Source organism: Lissotriton helveticus, chromosome 1_1 (genome assembly GCF_964261635.1).
Source record: "Lissotriton helveticus chromosome 1_1, aLisHel1.1, whole genome shotgun sequence".
Taxonomy (NCBI): Eukaryota; Metazoa; Chordata; class Amphibia; order Caudata; family Salamandridae; genus Lissotriton; species Lissotriton helveticus.
The window spans coordinates 682,512,057-682,533,143 of record NC_136057.1 but is presented as its reverse complement, the minus strand read 5'-3'; the positions used below and the strand labels follow the sequence as shown (position 1 = coordinate 682,533,143).

Here is a 21,087-nt window from a genome sequence, read left to right as displayed (position 1 = left end):
AGTGACAAAGGTGGTTCAAAGTGTGCTTTTTCATATTTTTTCTATATTAACATTAAACACTAGCTATTTATTTTGCCTGCAATTTAGATGGCGATTTAATTTCCATCTCTTTTTTAAAATTGTTATTATATAGTCATTAAGTGACAGTCAACATTGTAACTGCCTGAAATGTGAATTCATGGTTAGGTGGTGATTTATTCTTGGCTCCTTCACAAATAATAAAAATAATACAACACATGGCACATCTGGAAGGCTTACTATTAAAGAAACATCACTAGGAAAACAGCTGCATGGGGGATTATTTTAATAAATGTTCACTTTTTATTGCAAGCATACTCGAGCCACACATGGGAGGCAGCCTGTTTCCTTTTTTCCTTTTCTTTGTGTAGCAGGTGCTTGCAATAAAAAAAAATAACCATTGCACCAGCTTGCCAAGACCAAAGCAGGTGGATTTGCCAAAGCTTGTTTATATATTATTTCCTCAGTTCACATTTGCAGCATCACTTATATGTGCATCGTTGTTTTGCCAGTGTGTGCATACTTCTTTACACAGTGCTTGACACAGAGTCACTGTTTGGGTTTGATCTGTGTGGCCCTGGGCCCTTTGGGGTTCTGCGATGCCTGTCATCCATTCTTTCGACTTTCACGATTCTCATTAATAAGCTGCCTTTCTCCAATCTGTGTTTCAAGATCTGGATAGTGTATATTTTCATGTTATTCTCTTTTTACAGTACACCTTTAATACAAGTCAAGGGTTTTAACACAGAATTATGTACTTAAATGTATCGGAGCTGCGCTGTTACATTTTTAGAATTTAAGGTGTTCTTATGGAGAGTATAGCATTGTAGATAATGATAAATAGTTGCTCTGTGTACAACAAAATCAGCAAACATCAAGCAAGCATGTCACTAAACAGCTGATTTATATTAAATGTTAGCTGGATACATAAAACTTTGTACCATGACGGTTGGTGCCCATCTTAGAAGCGCCCATTAAGGCTCAGATAGGCCATCCTTCTAGAAGACATGGCCAGGCCCTCTCTCCTGTTAATAAGTTAGCACCAATCATCTCCAGGGGGTGTATGCGGCGCACCTGCCTTTAAATTTAGAGACTTCTCAAAAACCCTGGGCATTAGGCGTAATCAATGGAGTAGAGTGACATGCCTCCAACCGCTATGCAACACGGACACACCATGCACCCACGATCGTGACCCACATAGGACAAAAGTATAAAAATTCAACAAAACGTACCCAGCAGCAGGGCACGAAAGTAAAGGCATGAAGTAGGTTGACCCTTTGCCTATGCTTTATACCATGGGGGTCAGAACCAATGGTTATTGTAACTTGAGTACACCAGTGGATGTGCAGGGTACCCAAAGCCCATGTATGTGTGTATATATATATGTATGTATTTCGATCATGAGCTTTTGTTAAATATGAGGCTGGTGATACAATTGTAGCTGCCTCTATGTCAGGCCTAAAAAGGCTTCTTGCACAGACATCCAGTAACATCGATCCATGGTAACAGAAGGATCCAGGCGTCAATTTCGGTATTTTATGTCCCAACCCTGATTTTCCCCTATTCAGATTACTAGGAGGATGGGCGCCTTTGAGTTTCCCGCACAGTGAGCTTCCTACCAGGATGAAATCCTCACAGAAGTTACCAATGGCTCCTAACGGGACCGCCATCTTTGCCTGAAGTATGGCCAGGTTGTGAGAGAGTCTCATGAAGGGGAGTCTGCGTACATACCCTTCACACTACTCACATGGCGGTGGCTGGAATGCAGCATGCTGCGATGAACAAGCACAAAATAAATAAATATAAACAAAATACAAATCACTTTTGCACTAGCATCAGCAAACACGTTACAAAAACACTGAAGTGCAAGGCCGGGAGTCATTGTTTAGCAAGCTGTGTTTCTATTCTTCTCGTTGTGTGCCTAATTGTGGCCCTCTTTACTGCAGAGAGGTCTCTAGTGTCATGTTGTTCCATCCTTTGCTTCCTTGCCTTGCATCAGAGAAACAGAATCTGCAACAATCGGCGGTGCACATGGAAATATGCACTTCCTGGTGCAGAGGTTTGAGAGCTAGTGATGTCCAGCGACCACAGAATGATGGTCGTGGAATGGAAATCAATCAGGCGAGCTTCGGGCCTGATGAGATGGTTAAAGGGCGTCCTTGCTTGTGCTATGTCCATTAAATGTGTGCATAAAGCACAGACATCCGCGAAAATGAGATGCTTCATGTCAAACAAATGGATTCACCCCGCATCGTCATAAATCCCTTCAATGGCACATTCATTAATTCCGCGGGTTCCTTGAGGAGCTATGGGTTTGCTGCAGAACCCAGCGGCAAGAAGTTCCAGCACTGATACCAGCGAATGGGACCCACTAAATAACAGACTATCCCCACAGAACCACAAATCCTAGACCCATGACCAGGAAGAGATTCATTAAGATTAACATATTAACAAATAACCCAAGGGCTGCCCGCGCACAGACACTAGCCATGAGCCATGATTTGAATAAATGAACAAGCCTGCAGGTAGTTCTGAAGGCTGGAGCTTGAGAAGTTTGTACATCTTACGTTCATATAGTTTTACCCTACTAAATCTCTCTGTATTGAGATTGTTCGTAGGTTTGAGAAACATTACTAGAAACAGTTACAACTACTGCTAAGTGTCAGTATTGGATCAGAAGTACCACAAAACTCAAAACAGCAACAGAAACCTTTTATTTTACATACTTTATTAATAATGGGCCATTAATGCAAAGGATTTCACAGACCACAGTAGAGATCTGTGTGGAACCCATAGATCACGGGTTCAACTCTCTGCAGGCTCATTTATATGTGTATCCTCACAAGGCCACTGGATCGAATCTGCCAATAAATCTATGCAGAGTACAGAACCATCTCTCCCTGCCAGGCACTTATAATGATGTTATTCCACTGTATGCTCGTGAGGTTGTCCTTTAGAGGCAGTTGTCTATTAGTGCGATAATGCTCTGTCTGGTGTAAGTTTGCTGGGCAAATAAAAAAACTAAAATAAATACGTAAATGAATAAAATGAGGGCCACTGGATTGGTTAATACCGCCTGGTACCTAAGAGAAAGTGGAGAATTAGATGTGGGTGTTGCTTTCCAAACTAAAGCACTAGTACGTAATATATTCAAATTGCCCCCTAGACATCTCTAGAAACAGTATTCTTGCATACAATTTACATAATATTTTTGTGGAGGTTTTATTCCTCTTGGCGCCCATGTTAACCTCGGAATAGTTGGAATCTACTCTGCACATTAAGTAAAGTAAGTCCACACAAGCGAGCTCATTCTGGTCATGCTAGTGCTTTGGTATTCAGTATCGGTAGGTGGTTGGTTGCCCAACGCTGCCATTTTGTTTTTACCAATGGCTGTAACAAACTACAGGCATTTTCAGTCAGTAGGCCCAACCGCACATCAAAAGCTTGCACTTTTAGTTCATGTGTGCACTGTAAGCCATTGACTTCGAGAGTGAGTAAAAGTATGAGACTGCAGACATATAGGTACAACAAGTGTGGATATGAAAGGTACGTTGACAGACTTGACAAATCCCCTGTTGAGAGTCTGAGGTGAATTCTGAGGGCAAGGCCCTCACTTGTTCTCGTTTTGCTCATTTACCCTACCAGAAATATCCAATTTTGGGGAGTGATCCCTGCAAAACAGATAGCTGAGTCAATGACTTCGAAGACATATCCAGGTTTGGCCACGAGCCTTATGCTGAAAACCTTAAAGACAGTCTTTGCAAATAGAAACCTATGCATTACAGGTCCCACAAACTCCAGGTATCACAAGTGTTTTTGTACCTTTCCCAGAACACGTGTTACATCCTACATCATATACTACTGTCGATGACCAATAGCAGAAGTTCTATGGATGCCCAACACACACCGCTGTCACTTTTGTAGCAATCGAGGCTTGCCACGTGCTCCTCGGCACCTTCGGTGGCTCGCTGAGTGTGGTTCACTTTCCTTGTGCCTAAGTCTCAGAGAGGCTTCCTTAAGTTGTATACACCTCCTTCCTTTAGCTCCATCCCTTGGGTTCAGCAACCTCATTGAGCAAACTCAAGCCAAGGGAATCACCTTCTACGCCTATGAAGGAATGCGCAGGAAGCTCTTGCCTCCTCAAACTCCTCTTGGGAAACTGACAAAAGGAGAGAGTTCATGCACAAACTGGAAAAAAAAGGGAAGATTGTCACGTGAAGCACATAGATCTAGTCCTACACTGTACTGGGGGTGCTGAATGTGTTCATTCTGAGTGCCAAGGGGCGGCGTTAAAGATGCAGGCTAGATGTGTCTGCACAGGAGGGCACCCAGGTCAACACAGCGAGAAAAGAGCACACTTTGGATGATACAGTGGAGATCCTAGCACACACAGAACCATACATCCAGCTTGAGGGAGTTGAAAGTCCTGAATGCTGCTGGGAGTTTACAGAAGCGATGGCCTCCAACTAAACTGACCTATCACTGGGCTAGTGCCAGAGACCATCACGCCTTATATTTGAAATGGAGCTAGCTGGCTCTTCCAAGAAGGGATACATGGACCTTCAGAAAATGCACCAGCACTCCTATGTAATGCTTTCAATGTGAGTGCACCTGCATTTCTGAGTGAGGATGGGGTATTTTTAATGGGAGGCTACCAGTACTTCCAACCATGGATGCAATACTTTGAGGGTGTGACATTTTTGCACTTGCCTGCATTCATACAATACGCTCTGTGAGAAAATGCTAACACTTTAAAGCAATGATGCAACACTTACAGAATAAGAGAACGAGCACTTCACAGCATTCATCCATACTTTCAGTGAGAGAATATAGGCATGTCCTAACAGTAATACAACAATTTTAGTAAGAGAGTACCAGAGCTTTCCGGCACCGATGAAATACTTCCAGTACTACAGTATCAGTACTTCCAAGCAACGATGCAATCGTTTTAGCAGGAGAGTACTGGCACTTTCCAGCACTTAAGCAATACATTCAGTGGAAAATTACCAGCACTACGCTGCAGGTGTGCAGTACTTTCAGCTATAGAGTACCAGCAGTTCCCTGCAGGGATGCATTATTTTCAGAGGGAGAGTACTGGCTCTTCCCAACATTAAGACAATGCATTCAGTTATTATTTGTTACTAAATTACCAGCACTTCCCTGCAGGGGTGCACTACTTTCAGTACATAAAGTACCAGCATTTCAAAGGAAGGATGCAATACTTTCAGAGGAAGAGTACTGGCACGTCCCAGCATTGAAACAATACATTCAGTGGGAAACTACCAGCACTACCCTGCAGGTGTGCAATACTTTCAGTAATGGAGTACCAGCATTTCCCTGCAGGAATGCAATACTTTCAGTCAGAGTGTACAGTTGCTTCCCGGCAGGGAGGTAATACTTTCAGTAACAAAATGCCAGCATTTCCCTGCATGGAACCAATACATTCAGTAATAGAGTACCAGCATTCCCCTTCAGGGATGCAATACTTTCAGAAACAGAGTATCAGCATTTTCCCGCTGAGATACTATACATTGTGCATGAGAGTAATGGTGCTTCCCTGCAGGGAGGTAATACTTTCAGTAACAGAGGGTCAGTATTTCACTTCAGGGATGCTATACTTTCAGAAACAGAGTACCAACATTTTCCTGCTGGGATACAATACATTCTGCAGGAGAGTAATGGTGCTTCCCTGCAGGGATGCAGTACTTTCAGTGGGAGAGTACTAGTGCTTCCCTGATGGGATGCAGAGTACTGGTACTTCTATGTAGGCATGCAATACTTTTAGAGGGAGAGAACGGGTGCTTACCTGCAGGGATGCAATACTTTCAGTGGGTGAGTACTGTTGCTTCACTGCAGGGATGCACTACTTTCAGTAACAGAGTACCAGCATTTCCCTGCAGGGATACAATACTTTCAGCCAGAGAGTACTGGGGCCAGATGTACGCTCATGTCATTTTGCGAGTCGCAAATTGTGCTCAATGGCGAGTTGCAATTTGCAACTCGCAAAATGACATGTACAACAGTGTCAGAGACACTTTGAGCAATTCTCAATACGGTTGCAAATTGCATGCCTCATCAATTTTCATGATGCACTCGCAATTTGCGGCCCCATTGAGAATGGCTGGCCCTCCCAGGTATGGTGGCCTGCTGGGCTCAGCAGACCTCCATGTCTGGGACTGCTTTTAAATAAAGCTGTTTTTTTTAATGCAGCCCGTTTTCCTTAAATGCAATTCCTGCCCCCCAAAAATATTTTCACATGCATTTGCAAACGGGAAGGGGTCCCCTAGGGACCCCTTTCCATTTGTGAGTGCATTACCACCCTGTTGAAGAGGGTGGTAAATTGCGTGTGTTTTGCGACCGCAATTGCGGTTGCAGAACATCCTTACATAGGGTAGCAAGTTGCAATTAGGAAGGGACGCAAATCCTATTTAGCGACTCCCTAAATAGGGTTTGTACATGCGCAAACGGGTCGCAAACCCGTTTGCGCATGCAAAAACAGGTCGTACATCTGGCCCCTGGTGCTTCCCTGCAGAGAAGCAATACTTTCAGTGTGAGAGTATTGATGCTTCCTTGCAGAGATGCAGAGTACGGGTACGTCCCTGTAGGGATGCAATCTTTTCAGTGGGAGAATACTGGTGCTTCCCTGCAGGGACTCAATAATATCAGTGGGAGAGTACTAGTGCTTTCCTGTATGGATGGAGAGTACTAGTACTTCCTTTTAGGGATGCCATAATTTCACTGTGAGAGAATTGATGCTTCCCTGAAGAGATGCAATACTTTCAGTGGGAGAGTACTGTTACTTCCATGCAGGGATGCAATACTTTCAGTGGGATAGTACTGTTGCTTTGCTGCAGGGATGCAATACTTCCAGCTCAGCTTGACAGTACTGTTGCTTACCTGTAGGATGGAATACTTCCAGCTTGACAGTACTGTTGCTTCCCTGCAGGGTTGTGATACTTTCAGTGGGAGAGTACTGATGCTTCCCTGCAGGGATGCACTACTTCCAGCGGGAGAGTACTGGTGCTTCCCTGAAGGGTTGTGATACTTTCAGTGAGAGAGTACTGATGCTTCCCTGCAGGGATGCAATACTTCCAGCGGGAGAGTAATGTTGCTTCCATTCAGGAATGCAATACTTTCAGTGGGAGAGTACTGTTGCTTCCATGCAGGGATGCAATACTTCCAGCTCAGCTTGACAGTACTGTTGCTTACCTGTTGGATGGAATACTTCCAGCTTGACAGTACTGTTGCTTCCCTGCAGGGTTGTGATAGTTCCAGTGGGAGAGTACTGATGCTTCCCTGCAGGGATGCAATACTTTCAGTGCGAGAATACAGTTGCTTCCATGCAGGAATGCAATACTTTCAGTGGGAGAGTACTGTTGCCTCCATGCAGGAATGCTATACTTTTAGTGGGATAGTACTGTTGCTTCCCTGCAGGGTTGTGATACTTCCAATGGGAGAGTACTGATGCTTCCCTGCAGGGATGCAATACTTTCAGTGGGAGAGTACTGTTGCTTCCATGCAGGAATGCAATACTTTCAGTGGGAGAGTACTGTTGCCTCCATGCAGGAATGCTATACTTTTAGTGGGATAGTACTGTTGCTTCACTGCAGGGATACACTACTTTCAGTAACAGAGTACCAACATTTCCCTGCAAGGATGCAATTCTTTTAGTGTGAGAATACTGTTGCTTCCCTGAAGGGAGGTAATACTTCCAGCAGTACTTCCCTGCAGGGATGCAATTCTTTCAGTAGAAGTGTACAGGTGCTTTCCTGCATGAGTGTAATACTGTCAGTGAGAGAGTTCGGTTGCTTCCCTGCAGGAAAGCAATCCTTACAGTGGGAAAGTACTGTTGCTTCCCTGCAGGGAAGAAATACTTTCAGTGGGAGAGTACTGGTTCTTCCCTGCAGGGATGCAATACTTTCAGTGGGCGAGAACTGATGCTTCCCTGCAGGGATGCACTACTTTCAGATGGGCAGTACTGTTGCTTTCCTGCAGGGATGCAATACTTCCAGTTGTGTACTGGTGCTTCCCTACAGGGATGCAATACTTCCATTGGGACAGTACTGTTCCTTCCCTGTAGGGATTCAACACTTCCAGTGGGACAGTACTGTTGCTTCACTGCATGATGTAATACTACCTGAGGGACGGTACTGAACCTTCCCTGCAGGGATTCAATACTTCCATTTGGGACATTTCTGTTCCTTCCCTGCAGGGATTCAATACATCCAGTGGGACAGTACTGTTGCTTCCATGCATGGATGCAATACTTCCAGAGGGACGGTACTGTGGCTTCCATGCATGGATTCAATACTTTCATTTGGGACATTTCTGTTCCTTCCCTGCAGGGATTCAATACATCCAGTGGGACAGTACTGTTGCTTAACTGCATGATGCAATACCTTCAGAGGGACGGTACTGTGGCTTCCATGCATGGATGTAATAAGTCCAGTGGTAGAGTACTGTTGCTTGCCTGCAGGGATGCAATAATTCCAGTTGTGTACTGGTACTTCCTTGCAGCGATGCAATACTTCCAGCAGGGCAGTGCTGTTCCTTCCCTGCAGGGATGCAATACTTTCAGCAGGAGCGTACTGGTGCTTCCTTACAGGAAGGCAATAATTCCAGCGGGAGAGTACTGTTGCTTCCCTGCAGGGATGTAATACTTCTAGATAGACAGTACTGTTCCTTCCCTGCAGGGATGCAACACTTCCAGCTTGACAGTACTGTTGCTTCCCTGCAGGGATGCGATACTTCCAGTGGGAGAGCACTGGTACTTTCCAGCAGGGATGCAGTACTGCCAGGGGGAGAGCACTGGTACTTTCCAGCAGGGATGCAGTACTGCCAGGGGGAGAGCACTGGTACTTTCCTGCAGGGATGCAGAGATGCAATACTTCCAGTGGGAGAGTACTGGTGCTTCCCTGCAGGGGTGCAATACTACCAGTGGGAGAGTACTGCTGCTTCCCAGTACTTCCAGTGGGAGAGTACTGCTGCTTCCCGGCAGGGTTGCAATACTTCCAGTGGGAGAGTACTGGTGCTTCCCTGCAGGGATACAGTACTTCTAGTGGGAGAGTACTGGTGCTTCCCTGCAGGGATGCAGTACTTCCGGTGGGAGAGTACTGCTGCTTCCCAGTACTTCCAGTGGGAGAGTACTGCTGCTTCCCTGCAGGGTTGCAATACTTTCAGTGGGAGAGTACTGGTGCTTCCCTGCAGGGATGCAGTACTTCCAGTGGGAGAGTACTGCTGCTTCCCAGTACTTCCAGTGGGAAAGTACTGCTGCTTCCCTGCAGGGTTGCAATACTTCTAGTGGGAGAGTACTGGTGCTTCCCTGCAGGGATGCAGTACTTCCAGTGGGAGAGTACTGGTGCTTCCCGGCAGGGTTGTGGGAGAATCTTTGTATGTGAAATTCGTTTGGTTCCACGCGGGATTTCAGATAACGACTGCTTAAAACCTGCCAACGGGCCCACCATGGCTTCGATACCCCACGTGTACCAGTGCATTGATGAATGAATAAAGGGCACCTGGTCCAGGTGCTGCGAACCCCATGAGACCACGCGGCGCTACAAAACATTAAATGTATTCGCGGATTTTAAAGCGCACAGCCAGGAACGAACCTCTGGGAAATCAATACAATTGGTTCAACGTGTTAAATGGGACAAACAGAACAGCAACCTTGTTCCCAATGGGAACCGTAGAGACAAAGAGGGGGAGAACACTGTCTGTTTTAAAGAGTGAAAGAAAATCACGAGTCCGTTTAAGGAGTATTTTTATTTCCAGTAAACCCTCTTGCAGGGGTAGAGAATGGGGCTGCGCTATGTGCTGTGATGGTCAGAGGCTGCCAGGTGTGTGAGTGGTACTAGGGCCTGCTGACAGCTGACTGGCAGAAGGGGCAGAGCCAGCTCGCTGGCGGTGGGCATCCTTGCTTATTTGGAATGATGCCTGCAGACTTTAATTCTGGTTGTCAACTATCTCGCTATCGCCAGCGGTCAGTTCTGCTTCCTATTATTGGTTCCTACAGCCTTTGGAAATGTTGCCCGACACAACGATTGCAAAGTTACTGCTCCAGAGTTTTGCTGCACGTCTGATATCTAAACAATTCTCTAAAGCAAACCTGCTTCCCTCCCCAAGTCGGATTTGTAATTTTCAATCACATCTCAGAAACAAGGAGCCATAGGATGATCGCTTCTTCAAAGTCGGCCAGATGTGCCATCGGTGGGGATGCAGTCACACATTCTGGCCAACATTACCTGCCCTCGAGTCCCCTGGGTTGGGCCCTGCATCACTGCACTGGACAAGTGCTGAGAAGCCTGTTTGTGAGAGGTTAAGCTGAAGCTCTGTACAGTGGGTGAAGAAGGGTCGAGGGGCTGCTGTCAAAGCATGAGATTGTGACATTGTGTCACGCATTAATGTAAATTGGAACATTGAAATGTTGAGCGCTCCCTTGAAAACAAGTGTGTGTTTCAGGGCAAATACTGGCAGGACTAGACCTCCTGCAACATTCCAGTGCTTGTCTTTCTGAGTCTTCCTTTTACATTCAGAACAATCTACACCTACTACAGTCCGAGTAGAAACCCTTGCCCCATGCTGATTCTGTAACCAAGCCAGTCTACCACATTCCATGTTATGTCATCAGCAGAAAAATGGCACAACATATTTGCTTCATTTTCTGAAGTACCATAGATGATGTATAAGAAAAAGCAGGTTACCACTTACCACTGACCACGTATAAACTAAACTAGAAACCAAATTGATAGTGGGAGTTTCATTCCCAATCTCTGCTTTTATATTCAGTGTATCTGGTCTTTGGATAATTGAGATACTCTCCCTTCCTTCATTTCAATAAGCTCCATTAACAGCTGTAATGTCACTGTCCTCTGCATGAAGAAGTTGAGGTCAGTGAGATGGCCAATGACATCATTGTTGCCTATGCTATGATGGGCATTAACTGCTGTCCAATGCCCTTCAGTACCTTCTGTGTGAAGAGATTCAGGCCAGTGAGATGGGTGATGATAGCCTTGCGGCCTATGTGCGATAACAGACGTTAAATGCCCATCCCCTCAGTGAGTGCCCTCACCTCTGTTTGAGGGGAGGTCTGCTTGATGACCTGTTAACATTTGTTAAGGCTTACAGCAGATGGCAATAATACATACTGAATGTCTTCTACTTTACTTCACATATACATGTCTCTGTGCACTTTGCAGTTTACTGGTTAGTTGCTTTCATTGCACTTACTGGTATATATATAGATATATAAAAAAATCGACTATGTATATAATCTTAATTGAATGTTTATGCTTTATATATAAATGTATATAACGGAGTATGTAGATGTGTCTCTGTATATTGGTTTATGATTGTTTATATGATAATACATATATGGCAGAGTTTGTAAATATGTGAAGGTACCTGTAAGGGTATAACAATACATTTAGAAATATGAAATAAGTCTATGCACATTTCTGTAAATATACAAGAGTATGTCTGACAATATAAATATTATAACATGTATGGATATGTAGGTGTGTGTGTATATATATATATATATATACACACACATATATATATATATGACATCTAAATGACATATATAAATATATGTCATGTGCATGTATATTTTGTTTTTCAGTTATTAACCAAGTAAATGTGTAAATATGAGTATAGCACTGGTACCTGTAAGGGTATAACAATTATCTAGCTATATTAAAAAAATGTATGTAGGTTTATGCACAACATACAAGTGTATGTCCGACAATATAAATACTATCACATGTATGTACACATGGATATATACATCGGGATGTGTGATCAAGGCAGCAATGCCGAAACACATTACAGGGGAAAATAATCCTAGCACAATTAAGATATCCAGTGTGGTGTCATATATATATATATATATATATTACCTACTGGCGATAGCCAGTAGGTATATATAGTTAGGATTGTTTTCCATAGGGAAATCGCAATATTCTATTGGGAATAACTTTGGCGCCGGTTGAGGAATCTTCCTGAAATTTTCCTTAACTTTGCCTCGCGGCGCTCCGCTCCTTTCCTGAAAGTTTTGGGGGGATTCGTCAAGCGGGGGCCGAGATAAAAGGGGGGTCCCAAAACGTGTTTTCCCCATGTTAATTTCCATAGGGCGGTTGGACTCACTTTTAGCCCGAACGGCTGAATGGTTTTCCACCAAACTTGGCAAAATTGTAGGGACTGGTAGCCCGATGTGCCTTTGCTATGTCTCAAGGTATGTGCTCCAGTGGTTTTTACGAAAATTAACTTTCAAAAAATATATATTGGGCTACATTGGGCTATATATATGTTAGAGCCCAAATGTAGCCCAATGTAGCCCAATGTAGCCCAAAGATGGCCACCAGAGACAAAAAAAACAAATGTAGCCCAAATATCAGCCAGATGTAGCCCAACTGTAGCCCAATGACAGAATGTCCCAGAGTGTTCTAAAGAACAACTAGAGCGCTAACAGTCTTACTTATGACAAAAGTATGGCACATCTGAAGTCATCTTGATTGGAATAAAGTGTTAACACTTAAAACATTTAATTTGCAAAGGAACAAAATGAGGGGGTTCATTTTGCCATAGAAATTATGATTAGTGCTGAAGAAAGAATAATTAGGGCACATTTTGAGTGACTTCTCAAATCCTCTTATATTTCATTAAAAAAATTCTGATATGCAGTCTGCCAAGATGGCCACCAGAGACAAAAGAGCCCAAATGTAGCCCAAATATCAGCCAGATGTAGCCCAACGATGACATCAGAAGTGCGAAACTCCTTTGCCAGGGGGATGAAAGAGGTGGCCCATTGGATGGCATTAAACTTCCTGCAGTGCAATGTCTCCAAAACGGAAGTGATGCTTTTCGGGGAAGCTAAACGCCTGTGGACTCCTGACTGGTGGCCTCAAGATCTCGGCCCAGTCCATGAGCCCAAACAGGCTGTAAAAGATCTTGGAGTAAACTTGGATCAGGAGCTTGCCTTGAAACAACATGGAAATCAAGTGGTTGGCTCCTGTTTCCATGTTATCGGGCTTCTCCGGAAAGTGTTCCCCCTGCTCCCTGATACTACCAGAAGAACTCTGGTACAATCACTCGTGTTGAGTAGATTAGACTATTGCAACGGATTGCTGCTAGCTGCCAACGAGGGGATTATTGCAAGATTACAAGTTGTGCAAAACACCGCCGCACGTCTTGTTCCTAATGTCCCTGCTCGAACTCCATCTAAACCTCTGCTGACCAAACTCCACTGGCTTTCAGTGAAACAGAGGGTGAGGTTTAAAGTATGCTGTATCATTCATAAATGTCTCACAGGGAATGGTCCCGATTACCTGACTAAAAAGCTTAACCCATATGTCCCCTCTAGATCTCTTAGATCTGGAGATCAACAATTACTATGTGTTCCCAAGTTTAATAAGACAAGACAAGGGGGCAGAGCTCTGTCAGTGGTTGGCCCAAAGCTATGGAATGATCTCCCCATGGAACTCAAACTATGCAGAGAACACCTTCCTTTTAGGAAAAAATTAAAAACCTTTCTCTTTCAGGAGTAGGCCATCCATTTATGGATGACCGTTACATGTTTGGGTTTCATTGCTCTCAGATGTTGCCAGAGGCGCGGAGATACTCCTTCGGGAGTCGAGTCCTAGCGCGGTATAAGTCTATAAATAAATAAATAAATAAACTATAGCCCAATGACAGAATGTCCCAGAGTGTTCTAAAGAACAACTAGAACGCTAACAGTCTTACTTATGACAAAAGTATGGCACACCTGAAGTCATCTTGATTGGAATAAAGTGGTAACACTTAATACATTTAATTTGAAAAGGAACAAAATGAGGGGTTTCATTTTGCCATAGAAATTTTATATATATATATTTCACTGAAAATACCATAGGTTACACACCAGTTATAGTTAGGAATTAGCATTTAAAAAACCTTTGAAATTCACTGAAAAAACCATAGGTTTCACACCAGTTATAGTTAGCTGGAAATTTTACTCGCATAAAACCATTGAAATTCCCACGTTATAGTTAGTTGGACTCACTATAACTTGCACGTCTGCAATGCACTGCTGATGACGTCACATATTACATCACTCATGCATATATTTAAATATTTAAACATTACTCGCTAATATATGTATTCACTAAGATACATTTAATAAGCCAGTTAACCAATCAATTTTTTTTTTAAAACACTGAAAAAACCATAGGTTTCAGGCCTTATATAGTTAGGAATTAGCATTTAAAAAACCTTTGAAATTCACTGAAAAAACCATAGGTTTCAGGCCTTATATAGTTAGGAATTAGCATTTAAAAAAACTTTGAAATTCACTGAAAAAACCATAGGTTTCAGGCCTTATATAGTTAGGAATTAGTTTTTAAAAAACCTTTGAATTTCACTCAAAAAACTATAAGTTTTAGTGGTGTTATAGTTAGTTGGACATTTTACTCATACAAAACCAATGAAATTGCTCCTATATAGTTAGTTGTACTAACTATATTTCGCGCACCCGCAATCCACTGCTGATGATGTCACATATTAGATCATTCATGACATGGTCAGTGACATCACTGATGACATCTCAAATGACATCACTGATGACATCACTGATGACATCATCCACGTGACAATCACATACACCTTTTCATACACTATTACAATTTTTCATCACTGTTTGTAAAATACAGAGTATCATATTTAAATCCATTGTCACAGCAATACAAGTATCTAAAAATCCACTCAGTGATTCATAGATGTATACACACATCTAATCACTTACCTATGGATTCACTCATACATGCTGTCAATGAACAATAGAACACTATCAAAAATACTTATACATCTATATCGACATTAAACAACAGCACGCATCCTATTCACATATGAAGTCATCCTACTCACTTATGCAAACAATGGATCATACTTACATATTTACTTAGCAAAACACTTATACCAACACCACTTCTTCTATTCATTTAGATAGTAAGTCATACTTAGTGAATTATAAAATCATTATTACAAGTATACAGTTATCCATACAGTCACTCACACAATCATTGTGTCTTATGTATACTTATTTATATACAACAACTGACACATACACTGCCTTTTATTTTTCTAGTTTGTTGGACCTGTACCTTTGAGAAATATATTTGCTCATCACCACACCCATAAAGAGATTCCCTCACCCAAACAGTTAGAACATGTAGTTTTAACTTCATATATCTACTGAATCAACTATTCACACATCTTTGGACAGTCACACACCCCCCACCGAACCACACACACTTTCACACTCCCATACAAATACTCAGTTAACTAATCAATAACTAATATAGACTTTCACATAGCTAGTAACCAACTGTAGAATCAGTTTACACAACAACTGACAAAGTGATACAGATATTCACACAGTTTAGTCACTATCCACTATATTTAGTGAGACATTATAAATTGGTCAAGTAAACAGTCAATTACACTGCTACTAAATCCTCCATCCAAATATTTATTTATATATATCCACTCATTCTTCAATGTAAATTGCTATATATATAATGCATATTCAAATAACGAAGCAAACCACATTCACTGGATGATGTCATCAGTGATGTCATTTGAGATGTCATCAGTGATGTCACTGACCATGTCATGAATGATCTAATATGTGACATCATCAGCAGTGGATTGCGGGTGCGCGAAATATAGTTAGTACAACTAACTATATAGGAGCAATTTCATTGGTTTTGTATGAGTAAAATGTCCAGCTAACTATAACACCACTAAAACTTATAGTTTTTTGAGTGAATTTCAAAGGTTTTTTAAAAACGAATTCCTAACTATATAACTCCTGAAACCTATGGTTTTTTCAGTGAATATATATATATATATATATATATATATATATATATATATATATATATATATATGACAAAGTCCGTGGTAGTCGAAACGCCTCAGCGTTTTAATTAAACTTTTGACTGCAACAATCCTTGGAAGTGCAAGTTATTTCCTGTGTTGCACGCTGCACACAGGGTTTCTTGTTTCTTATACAGAGGGTCCCACTATCTTCCACCGACTCCGCAAGGTGGATGAGGTCGGAGGACGGTTGAAAAACAGCGTGATATATATATATATATATGGTTATGTCTTGTACAGAAATAGTAAGATTAATGTATATATTTGTGTGCGTATGTATATATGTATAAATGTAGATGTGTGGGTTTGTCTCCATACATGTATATATATTAAGTATGTAAATATGATTATAGAGAAGGTACCTTTAAGGGTATCACAATATATATAGATATTAATGTAAAATGTATGCAAACATATATGTGTATGTGTGACAATGTAATAGTATTACAGTCATATGTGTGTGTGTGTGTGTGTGTGTATATATATATATATATATTCAGAAGTAATATTAAGTGTAATGTGCATATGTGTATCTATTTCGATCTGTGGGTAGGTCTGTATACATGTTTATATTAATTTGTTGTTATTTTTAAATAAAAGTTCCACTCTTTTACTCATCCTAAGAACGTTTTAACTACTATGGACTCTGAAACATCCTTCCAAACTCTTGCCTCCTTCTAACCAATTCATCCAACTAACAGGTGCACATGTCCACACAATAACTTCTCACATCTTCCCTTTACGAATCCACTCCAATGAATGTATCCCTATTCAAAACACTTGAGTGAATAAATAAAATTGTAAGCGCAAAAAGTTAACAAATTTACCACAACTAATCCTACAAGGGAACAGGAATCACATATCACTAATCTACTACCTATATACATCTACCCTTTGGTTCTGGAGTAGTATGCTACTCGCCACAAAGCACCTCAATGCCTCGTGAGGGGTAATAAACGCTATATAAATACAATTTACAATTACAATACACTCTAAAAGTGAGGTCTCTTAAGACTTGAGCTCACAGACCTAAAAACAACTAACTCCTAGTAAGCAATTTTGTTTCAGCAAACAAATAATGTTTCAGCAAAAGAAAGCTAATTCTACCTATCTCTAAGCAGGGGCTTGTTCGACGGCATGCGCCGGCAAGTGCTCGCTTTGCAAGCTCCAAAGCAGGAACAAGAGCTTGGCAGCTGAAACCACTGCAGGCGGTGCTACAGGGACTTCGAGTAATTGTGATGATCATGCTAATCAAAAATGAAACACAACCAGAGCAAGACTATATTAAAAATCAGACATTTCCCTCCAAAGACTTTAACCAGTGAGCTCCCGGCGGCTTGCGCTGTGGATGTGCACTTGGTAGGCTGGCGCGCAAGGCTCCATTGAAGCAGCACCCACAGCATATCCATTTTATGTCACCTATTAATAACGGTGTGCACGTGCTCATGTTAGGAAGAATGCGTGAAAAATGAATAAATAATTCAGTGCATCTATCAGTGTCAGCCTTAGTGCCTGCCTACAGCCAGTGCACAGTAAGCACTTATTCAGCCACAACTGCCTCACTGTTGCTTTTTCCATATGCATGTCATTATGTTAGCATGCTAGGCCATGGCACTGACACCTTTCACCTCCCCTGTTAATCCAGTGCACAGTTTAAGTCAGTTATGTGCATGCAAAGGTATTCTGTAGCCTTGATTTAGACCTGGTAATCGCATTACAGCGCGTAATCCCATTTCAGCTCAATGTCCACTTTACTTCTGCACTTAAATGTCCAGGAAGGTACTGGAAAGCGGCCACATGCCAATGTGAGTGATATGGTATTCAACTCACATCCCGGCTGGACAGCAGTAAGAGGAGGTGGGTAAACCACACATAAGGTTGTGCGCCTGCACTGGTCCTTGGCCCATCAGGTACTGAGTGAGTCACTGTATAATCCTTGTGATCCTCTGCAAGTTGTATCCAAGGTGTCCTCCCTGGGTCACGTGTATTTTCTATGCACTCTGTTGAGAGCTTCTGACAGACTCAGCCACGATCATGCATGCATGTGTGTACAGACACTGACTCGACAGCTTTGCTGTCCTCCATTCAGCACCTACTCAGGACACATCTGTCTGCTCGCCTGAGTGACCTTCCATAGTGTTTGAGGCAAGCTTATGATCCGTCTGCAGTAACAGCACTGGTCCATGGAATACCTGCTCCCAGATGAATCAGCATCTCTCACACCAAGTTTACGGCTTCCGTTTCCGGCCAGCTCTCTTGTGCTGATTGAAAACAGCAGAACTGGTACACACAGAAATCGATGCTCGTAAAAAGGTCAAGATGTTATTGTTCTGGCAGGATCTGAGAAAGGATTTGAATAAACAGTCAAGACCCAATCCCGCCAACGATACATTCCAACCAGTGTATACACCAACTGGACTTTTCAAAAAGAATATATAGATCTACCATCATCACTGCAACCAGATTTTTTTCAGTGTGTGTATGTGTGCCTATCGTTGTTTGTGTGTAGTACACCCACCCCGCCTTCACAGGTTTAATAGGACATGTTTTGATATGGCTCGTCATATTAAAAATAAAATACCCAAAGTGCAACAACCACCTGATGGAAATTTCATGCAGCAGAACTCAGTTTTGTAGACATGTTTATGCTTTCTGAGAAATGTCGCTCTTCTTGACTGATAAGCGATTGGAGACTGTCATACTCACTGGTTCATGCTGGAGGGAGGAAAAACATGGACAAACGCCTGGCCTGAACAGAAAGTTGCATTTGTGTAGATGCGTAACACATTTTTTATCATGCAATTCACTCTCTGTGCACCTAAAAAAGAACGTATCACTCTATGCTACTACACGCCCAATGACCCAAATGCAGACCAGATGTCCCTTTGGTCACAGAGTGTGGGTTAATGACATAAGATTGATGGTGTGCCACAGATAACAATCGTGTTGCCCTACAAATGTGTGTGCTGTATGCAATTTAAACAAAAGGAAGCCAGTGCAGTGTCTTAAATCATCATCACTTGTAAGCAAATACCCTTCACTGTCCCAGAAGTCCAACTTCACATACCATAAGCCTGCTATGGAAGCATGCATACCTCAGAGGCAGGGTGGCTTCACATGATGCTAGAAATTGAGAAGAGGCTGCTCTTGTGTTCTCAGAATTTAACTTCGTGATCCCAAAACAGTGGCTAAGAGACACTGAGGTACTGATGAAGGGGATTGGTTCCTAAAATGCTGAGCTGGACTGCAGTGGTTCGCTGAAGCATTTAGCGTTCATACTGAATGTAGCCTAGATTTGGTGCAGAAGGAGCCGCCACCAGCAAGGTCTGGTCCCCCCCCTTACAATGTCTTAGCTGGAAGAATCAAGTTATTTAATACATGCCCACAGACACTCTCGCCTGCCTCACGCCGGCCCTCTCACGTGGACTCCACTGCCTAGATCCTTACAAGACACAACCATCGTAATGCAGATGAATTGGTGCATCCGAGCTGAAGTCTCTCAACAGACGGGGTGCTTGCTGAACTGGCAATTACTGTGCATTTCAGGTTCCACTTCGCTCAGCACTATAAAAGCACTGGGTGCGCGCTCTAGTGCAGACGCGGGATACATCCCATCACTAACACACCGCCTGCTCATGACAGATCACCGCCACTGTAATGGCATTGCAACGTTGATGCAATAACCCACTCTGCTGATAGCTTGCCTAAGGCAGCAATCTAAACTGTAGCCAATGAATCCAGGCTGGAAATGTCACCGTCAACAGACGCACAATGCTCCGGATATGAATGGGGAACGCGGTGGTGCCGCGAGGCCGCATTGCTGGAACAGCTACACCTGAACAAGGCCACGCCAGGACCATATGCAGCGATGCAAAGATTTATCATGCCAACCTATGCCAAAGGCAACACAATCCACTACACAATCCACTAGCATGGACTTCACACCTTGAAACGAGAGTGAGACCAGTCCCAGCAGACCAACGAGCTCTGCAGAAAATATGAAAGGCTTCTTAAATTCTAAGGCAAAGCACCATATACTGTTGGACAATGTAGACATAGGTCAATCTAAAATGACATATGTGTTACATACAGCCCCCTTGACTCTAATGCAATACATCATGCAAAAACAGACCAGTGGGGGTCTCAAAACTCTTTACAGTCATAAACATTTCACAGCAATACCAACGAGGATGGAACGCATTTCGGAATACGTGGTACTGATTCTACAGCACTGAATCGTATGCATTTTAGGATTACCAAATAAAACACACTTCACATTGCAGTAAATTATGCCCTGCACCTTGGGTGGGAGAGGAGTCAGACCCCCTTCTCCCGACCTGGGCTCCCAAGACCAGCCCCAAAGCCAGCTGCAGCCCTGTCCACCCGCAGGATGCAGGAACCGGACACAGAGCGACATTGGGTAGGGAGCCAATGACAGGGCAGGGAACAACCAGCAGGAACAGTAGTGCCAGCTGCTGCAAAGAGCATCCTCTTATCGCAGCAGTGATACCTCGAAGAGGCAGGTACCCCACCTGCACTCTTTGACCACAGCCCCATTCAGCCTGCTGTGGGGGTGGCAGGGGCAGTTTGGGACAGACAATAGCGGGGCAGGCTCGGCCCCTGCAGCCTCGCGGCGGCGGCTCACCTTTGCTCTCATCGGGGACAGGAGACCTTCCATCGTGGCGCGCCGCTCCTCATACCACTCCGGCCAGGTCCTCGGCGTCAGCCCCGCGCTCCGCGCTCACGTATCCCATAGGAAGTTCACCACCACCATGCCCGCAACAGACCCATGTGTGAATCCCACAGCCCGGCCAACCTGTGCGGCTGGCGCCGGTGCCGAGCAGTGCGCGTGGAGCGGCCCTCCCCCTCCCGCACTCCCCTCCTCCCGCCCCGCACACGCTGCCTGCAGCTACGTCTGTGCCATTCTCACTGACAAGCGGCTCCTGCCTGACGTAATGCAGCCTCCGCAGGAAAAGCGATCCCCGCCGTGGGGACCGGGTCACCCCGGAGCGCGGCCCGGGGAGGGCAGGCAGCAGCTGCAAGGTGTCCTCTTCCTATTGTCTTCACAGCCGCCGCTGCACACATCTGCCGGCCTCACCTAGGCTGCCGTGCACGCCCTGGATGGAGATCAGACCGCGGGCCCCTCTGGTATTGTTG

The 21,087-nt window shown here is 43.6% G+C and overlaps 1 protein-coding gene across 1 annotated transcript in view; it reads right to left on the bottom strand.

The window, feature by feature from the left end:
* The window catches only part of FRMD4A (FERM domain containing 4A), an 853,273-nt gene extending 832,580 nt beyond the window's left edge, over positions 1 to 20,693 (bottom strand). Inside the window, exon 1 of the mRNA XM_078674208.1 lies at positions 20,576 to 20,693. Coding sequence (XP_078530334.1) covers positions 20,576 to 20,608 — 33 coding nt within the window. The 5' untranslated portion in view covers positions 20,609 to 20,693. The remainder of the gene's footprint in view (positions 1 to 20,575) is intronic.
* Between the last annotated feature and the right edge of the window lie 394 nt (positions 20,694 to 21,087).